Below are 7923 nucleotides of genomic sequence, written 5' to 3' on the forward strand. Positions count from 1 at the left end.
TTAATAGGATCCAATTAAACACACACATTAAAATCATACTATTCCATTTTAAAAAATCATTTTAAATTAAAGAAATTATCTTTTCCCCCCCCCAAAAAATCAAAATAATCCACATGTTATATTTTTAGTTTTTATAGGCATCTTTCTTCAAATAAAAATTATTTCACATGTTGATGAACGTATAAATATTTTCTTATCGACATATTTTGTTCAATGTGGATTATTGATCAAATAAAATATAATTCTTTCATTCTTAATCAGAGGTGTCTCATCAAGTTTTTTAGTACAAATAAAAAAAATTGATAGAGATACGTCTCCTTTAATGAATTTCACTCGGTGCAAAATCATATTAATTAAGTCTACGGACAATTACGAATATCCAAACATAGATTGAATAACTAAAAAAATGACCATTATGAGTAATTTTTTTATACTTTCCTCCAAAAACAGTTTTTAAAAATAAAGTAGTATAATATTTACATTCTTTTCAGATAATTGTCAACTCAATTTTCCCTCCCAATTAAATTTAAAAAAACACAGACAATATTTATAAATATTTTATTAAAAAAATCTAATTAGAATCCAAGAACCCAACCTCGGATTCCTACTTGTGCCCTTAAAATACTGTCACCTTAACCAATTAAACTTGCCACGTAAGCTTTTAATATTTCCCATTCCCACGTGGGCCAGGCCCAGTTCCCAAGTCCGTAATGTGGGACCCAGATTCATCAGTTTTTTATTTTATTATTTATTTTAGAATAATTTTAGTTTGGTTCTTCAATTATCGTTTAATTGTGTCCTTGGTCCTTATTATATATGAATGGGTATATTTGGTTATTTTGCTTTCCATCAACTAATAAATTATGAGTTTTTGTTCATTTGTATAAGAAGTATTTGGGTTCATAATTCAATGAAATAGAGAGATTAATAATGGTGTCATGTACTCATTGTATTGAAGTAGATAGGTGAAATGGAGATGGGCATTTGAGGTACTTTTTGATAAGAATATATCACCAAAATTTTAAGGTAAATTCTATAGGTGGTTAGACTGATATTGTTGTATGAGGTGAAGTGTTAGCCAGTCAAGAACGCATGCATTGAGAAGGTGAATGTAGCGGAGATGCGCATGATTCGATTGATGTATGAACATACTACAAGAGTTACGATCAGAAACGAAGTCATACAAGAGAAGTTGGAGATGACCTCTGTAACAGATAAGAACAAAAAATGAGATTGATATGGGCATGCGAAGAGAAGATGTGTGAATGTGCCAATACGAAGGTGTGAAATTGGTTATCATGAGAGTTAAGAGAGATAAAGGTAGATCGAAGAAGACCTGATGGGAGATGATTAGAGTATAACATGACACGACATCAACTTACTAAGGACATGATCCAAGATACAAAGATACGAAGGTTGAAAATTATGGTAGAAGATTAATTGATAGCCAAATAGCGTTGCACGTCAGGTTGGAGAGGGAGAGGACCAGCCTTAGGCTGCATTTATTTTTACTAAGTGCAAATAAACGAGGCTTCAGTATTATTATTTAGTAACTGAATAGTTTCATATTCTTCAAATTTTTATTATTGCCTGTTAATATGTTTGCCTTGTCTATTGCTATTTTGCTAACTATGCTTCATTTTTTTTTAGCCAACGATCTATAGGAAATATTTCTTTTTCTTTCGTAAAAATAGGAGTAAGATGTGCATGCATTCTATCTTTCTCATAACCCGCAAGTGGAGTTATATTGGATATGCCGTTGTTTGTTTTATTTGATCATATATTTTAAATATTTTTCATTTTATTTTAAAATTACGAGGTTAAAATTAAAGATAAAACTGTATTTGATTAAATTTATTTGGAAATAATTTTTGAATACAATGTCCATATTTGAATGTAGTTAAATACGACTTTAAAGGTGAATTAGAAAATAAGTTATTTTCCAATTTTGAAATATATCTTCAAGTTAAATTTTAGAACTTCAACACAAATTCTAAAATAAATATTTTTAGAACGCTTTATCATGGTCGGATATGCAAATCTTACCCCTACAAGGTAGAGACAATGTCAGATCTAAGATTTAGAGATTGTGAGTACTTAACGTTTAAAGTTTTAAGGTTCCGCATGAAAACTAAAACATTCAACTATCTTCTTGACTTAGTGAGTGTTTTTTTAAAATCTTATATCAAATTTTATATATTTTTTATATAATTATATTTAGCCTGCGTCTACAAAGAACACAACGAGAGTGAGGAAGCTAAAATTGAAGGTTAGATATATTAATCGAAAATTTACAAAGAGCAAAATTTAAATTCATTGATACTTGAGGGATTAATAGCGCTAAGTATCTCATTTATTTTTATAATAATAATATGGAAATAAAAATATAATATTATAGCAACAGTTGGTGAAAATTTTGGCGGGCATTTACAACAAATTCAAATAAATTTATTTATTTTTCACCAAAACCCTAGATATTCCCCCTTGCCCTCACCATTTTCATTTTCCCTCTTATTCCCCCTTTTGCTGTTTTTTTTTAAGTTCTCAATTATTGGGTCAATTTTTCAATTCATTTCAGGTTAGTAATTTTTCTTCTCTTTGTATTTTTTGTTCATTTTTTTTTTTTTTGATTTATGTTCTTATTTTTCCATTTTTTTCTTATTATTTTCTTTTTTTTTTTTTGAACTGCTTTGTAATATTTTTATTCGAGCTGAGTGTCTATTTGAAACAGTCTATTTCAGATTCCACTTGTGCGATCACACTGATATATTGTTGTATCTGTTGGGGAATAGCAGAAGATTGGCCATTATAATTTTTTTCAAAAAATTATTTTACTTTAGTGAAAAAAAAAGAGGAAAAAATAGTAGTTCTTGACCAAAAAAATTATTTCAGTTTAGCGAAAATTATTTTTGGAATTAACTCTAATTCATATTCATGGTCAAATACAATATAAATTCCAACTCCAAAAAATTATTATTTTCACGCGAAACAGGTACTTATTTATTGTTTCCCTTTTTCAAATTGTATTGTAATGTTTTTACTTGAATTGAGAGTCTATCAGAGGTAGGCGTAAGGTCTACGTACACACTATCCTTTTCAGACTTCACTTGTGGGATTACACCGACATTAGAAGATTCATGTAGTTTATCTTAATTAGTTTTGGATTGCAGCATAATTTTTGTTGTTTTTGTGTATAGCTGTTTTATCTAGTTTGAGTTTTTGGATTTTTTTTTTAATTAATTTATCTATTGTGGAATGTAGAAGATTCATATAGTTGTTGTTAACAGTGAGGCATAGTTTTTGTTGTTTTTGCGTATAGCTATTCGAACTAGTTTGGGATTTGAACTTATTACGATGGCTGAATACTTAAAGTTCTGCGCGTTGCTATATGCTTAAATACTGTTCGGTTTAGCGGTGAATTTTGGTTTTATTTCGCCTGGACCGTGTTGTTGTAGAAGTTAATTATAACATGAATTTATTGTGGTTTCTGATTTTGATGTGTTGTGTTGTTAGTTGGTTTATTAAAAGCTTGAATCTTTCCGGTTTTGATGGGTATCTCGTGGACCTTTTTTACTTTTCCGATCATCGTTGAAGGGTAATTTGAGTTAGATTTGGTCTTGATTTGATAAATAATTAAGGGAAATGGATGTTTGAGATTTGAATGTATGTACATTTGTCATGTGTGAAATAATGTATGCTTAAGTAATTAGATGTTTTATTGGGTTTATCTGTGAACTTTGGTTTCTGTTTTCAGATCGGACGTTCTCTTTCACCCTGATCCTGTTGTTGTAAATCTGAAGCAATTAATTATACCATAAATTTGTTGTAGTTTCTGATTTTTTTGTGTTGTGTTGTTAGTTGGTTTATTAAAAGCTGGAATCTTTCCGGTTTTGATGGGTATCTCGTGGACCTTTCTTACTTTTCCGGTCAACTTTGAAGGGTAATCTGATTTAGATTTGGTCTTGATTTGATAAATAAGCAAGGGAAATTAATTGATGTTTGAGATTTGAATGTATCTGTACGGACTCTTTTTGAAGTTCTGTATGTACGTTTGTCATGTGTGAAATGATGTATGCTTAAGTAATTGGATGTTCTATTGGGTTTAGCTGTGAATTTTGGTTTCTGTTTTTGGTTTGGATGTTCTATTTCACCCTGATCTTGTTGTAACTCTGAAGCAGTTAATTATATCGTAAATTTGTTGTGGTTTTTGATTTTTTTTTGTTTGTGTTGTGTTAGTTGATTTTTTTAAAGTTGGGGATCTTTTCCATTTTTGATGAGTATTTTTACAACTTTTCTGCTTTTCAGGTAAACATCGAAGGGTAGTCCGAGTTAGATTCAATCTTGATTTGGTAAATAAGCAAGGGAAATGGTTAAAGTTGAGACCTTGAGAAGTTAGATGATGAATTTATTCAACTGATTGGAAACTAGAAAGGAAAAATCAGAATAATATGGGTAAAGTGTCACCCAAAGATTGTCAATCCAAGGCTCCCAAACAGAAAAAGCGGTCGAGGAGAACAAAGGGAAAGTATTTGAGACCAGGTGCTTTGGCACAGCTACGTTACACCAAGGTAGCCGCTGCTAAATCTTGTACGGATCTTGGGAAGAAAAGGGTAGCTGTAATAACTTCAGATGAAACAAAGGATCAAGCTGCACTTCAAAATAATGTTATTGATGCAAGTCCCATATTTTTATCACCCGTGAAGTTCTGTTATGGTTCTGTGAATACGCCCATTGATGTAACTAAGCAGAATAAATTGCAAATGACACCAAAGACACCTGGTGCATTTGAGTGCACATCAGAGTCAAGGCTCGAGTCTCTTCCAATGGATTTACTGGTATAGAGAGTTCTATTCCTTTTTCTTCTATTATGTCGTTGATCATATGCTATACTTGTGTGTCAAATGGTCTGATTGACATTGTTTTGTGCACTTGTATGTTGGATCTTGTTTCATATATAGAAGAAAATATGCGTAACATGATGGTTAGGAATCTCGAATTGTTCTTATGTCATTTTATTTGAAGTTTTGAATTTCAATAATTGGAAAAGTATAATGTCTTAACATTTATAGTACTAGTACTAGCTACTATTTGATTTCATTAGTTTTGTTTGGAAAACTTTTGTGAATTGAAGCTAAATAAATGTATCTCGTCCACAACATCATATCAGCAAGATCTGTTTTTATTTTCTTTATCATCTAGAAGACCTTCTTGCTAATTTAAGGGCACATAAAGGGATAAGTGCTTATAAGAAAAGGGGGGTGGGGGGTGAGGGAGGAAATAGGACTATCAGCTGAAAATTGCTGATCTGAGAATGTTATGATACATATTTGAAGGACTAGTGGTGTTGTGAAACATGAAAAGCAAGTTGATCTGTATATGTGTCGTTTTTTGTTTAGTCAATAAAACATCAAAAGATATTCATCAGGAAAAACCTAGTATAAATGTTTACTGCTTTTGCTGAAAACTGAATCCAAGACCTGCGGGACGTGCATCTTGGTCTTGCCCTACGGGTCGTTTGGTTGGAAAACAAGTTATCCCGGGATTAGTTATCCCACCCTCAAGGAGGGATAAGAAAAACACTAGAATCCTGGGATAACTAATCCCGGAATGAGTTATCCCATGCGTTTTGTTCCAATCAAACATGGGATAAGCTCCTCTTCTAAATTAATTCTGAGATTAGTTATCCTCATCCCTCCTACCAAACGACCCCTTAAGTGTTACTCTTGTTGGTGTGTGCTTTAGGAAACTATTTTTCTTAAGTAGTTTGTGTTGGTGCTTTCAATTGTCTGGATTGAATGGCTGATAGATTTTTTACTTCCTGATTGAGGTCAAAATACTTTGCCATCTGCACCATGACCAACTTAAAGCAGTTTTCCATGTCTCTCAAAAGATGAGGAAGGCAGTGAGTATCTCGCTCTCTCTTTCTCCGGTGTTCATCTCTTTTTAAAACATGGATCAAGTATTGTAATCTAACCCATGGTGCAAACTCAATAGGTAATTCAGGCAAGACTTTTCCATTTTAATTATACTACACCAGATAGAACGCGGCAGGAGTTGTTAAGCACCATGACTCCTCTCCCCACTGATCACTGGCCTTTCGTAAGGTAATAATTAATTTCATCCCCATCTCCTCGTGATAGCTAGAGTCATATGTGTTGAATTTTTTCATATGCCTGTCACTTGCAGCAAAGAGAACGGAAAAGGCGCATGGCTCAACACTCCTCACACTCCGAAGGCGCCAAGACATGGTCCACGGCCCCCATCCCGTGTCAAGTTCACAGAGATGAGGCAAATTTCAGCAGTTCTTTTCCAGGAGTCTGCATTTCCATCAAGATGCTTGGTTCCATCTGTTATACCAAAGCCCCTATGCAAGTCCTTGGGATCTAATAGAGTTCTATTCTACGAGGATGAATTATGCCAGGCTGTTGCTCAGAATAAACTCCGTTGATTTCAGGTGTTTTCATCTCCTGATATGTGTATAATAGAAATCTATCTTGTTTCATCTTTGGTAGCAATATGGACAGGGTGCAAGTTTTGTAATATTACTCCGGGGCACTCGTTCAAAGTGGTCGAAGATTACTAGGTTTAGATAGATTTGAAGGTTTTCGCGAATAATATATGGAGACTAGGCTTGTGTATAGTTCTATATAAGTTCTTTGGGAGTTGCTTGTTGCTCGTATCAGTGTCTGTTAATCCACTAAAGGAAATTCATATAAATCGTTCACTTTACCGATTTGTTGTGGATTTGCAACTGTATTAGAGTACACAATGTTACCAATGAAAGGTTACAGCAGTGTATCTCACAAGTTGTGTTTGCAGGGTGGTTCATAGGTAACCTATCTATCTTTGTGGAGATAGATAGACCGTTTATGATAAAACCTTTGACTCCAATGTTACTAATGAGTTCTTTCTAAACAAATACTTTCTTTATTGGTCAGCTTGAAATGACTAATTTTTCACATGACACGTTTAAAAGATCATAAGATTAAAGAGTATTTTGATATATTTGATATATCATTAATTTAAGCTTCTAAGATTCAAAATATTCTTCATTGTCGTGAACTTCGTAACAAGTCAATCAATTTGAAACTAATGAAGTATACTCTTTACTATTTTGAACGAGACAAAAGACTTTCATGATGACACTGCCACGAATCATCACAATCACTACGTGCTACTTATAATTATCATCACCAACATCATTGATGCACCTATAAGGCTAACATCAATCACCACCACTAAATCATCAACCATCCTAAACTACTATTACTATCATCTACCACATTTATCATTGGTTGTGTCAACAACCATCATCTTTAGACATTGTTGTCTCTTGTCAGCCCTCACCATCACTCACTACTACATATAACCACTACTATCAATCGATAGCATTGCTTTAGTGATTAACCACAATTATTACATATATATATATATTAAAAATGTGAACAATCTTAGAAAAATGTTTGAACTTTTTACTCTTAACTAAAAGTTTCCCCAATAAACAAAATTGTCATTTTACTACTTTTCTCAAATTATTATTTAATCTTGTTACGTTAATTGGTTTAATTTATGAATCCTTTTAAGTGAAGGATTATGTGCTCCTTTATTTCAGCAATAGACTTCCAATTGTGATAATCTAATTTACAATGGATTCTATGATACCATCTATATAAATCTCTTTTCACAATTTTTAGCAACACATTGTCTAGGTTTTGTTAGTATTTTGTTTTGGTTCTTAATGTATGTATTTTGCACATAATTTTGTAATTTGATTGTGTTGTAACGATTATTTTTAATAGTATTGTTTTGATAATGTGATTATATTGTAGTTTTTGTTATGTTACCATATGATGTTTTTTCTGTTTAATACATATAGTAAATAAAATATTTAGTCGAGCTTTGAGGGTTTCACTCCCCATTGGT

General features: G+C 32.3%; 1 protein-coding gene across 4 annotated transcripts; it reads left to right on the forward strand.

Annotated features, from left to right (window-relative positions):
• The first annotated feature begins 2422 nt into the window (after positions 1 to 2422).
• On the forward strand, positions 2423 to 6742 carry LOC107868200 (F-box protein At4g35930). 4 transcript variants are annotated; one of them, XM_016714820.2, is made up of 5 exons: positions 2423 to 2578; positions 4306 to 4835; positions 5828 to 5902; positions 5995 to 6104; positions 6187 to 6742. In XM_016714820.2, the coding sequence occupies exons 2-5, from the start codon at positions 4449 to 4451 to the stop codon at positions 6446 to 6448; spliced, it is 834 nt and encodes a 277-aa protein (XP_016570306.1). In that variant the 5' UTR covers positions 2423 to 2578; positions 4306 to 4448; the 3' UTR covers positions 6449 to 6742. The 4 variants fall into 4 exon arrangements, with proteins under 4 accessions (XP_016570306.1, XP_016570307.1, XP_047266728.1 ...); XM_016714821.2 differs by lacking the exon at positions 2423 to 2578 and adding an exon at positions 2653 to 2992; XM_047410772.1 differs by lacking the exon at positions 2423 to 2578 and adding an exon at positions 3041 to 3063.
• The last annotated feature ends 1181 nt before the right edge of the window (positions 6743 to 7923 follow it).

The sequence above is a fragment of the Capsicum annuum genome, chromosome 4 (assembly GCF_002878395.1).
Source record: "Capsicum annuum cultivar UCD-10X-F1 chromosome 4, UCD10Xv1.1, whole genome shotgun sequence".
Lineage (NCBI taxonomy): Eukaryota > Viridiplantae > Streptophyta > Magnoliopsida > Solanales > Solanaceae > Capsicum > Capsicum annuum.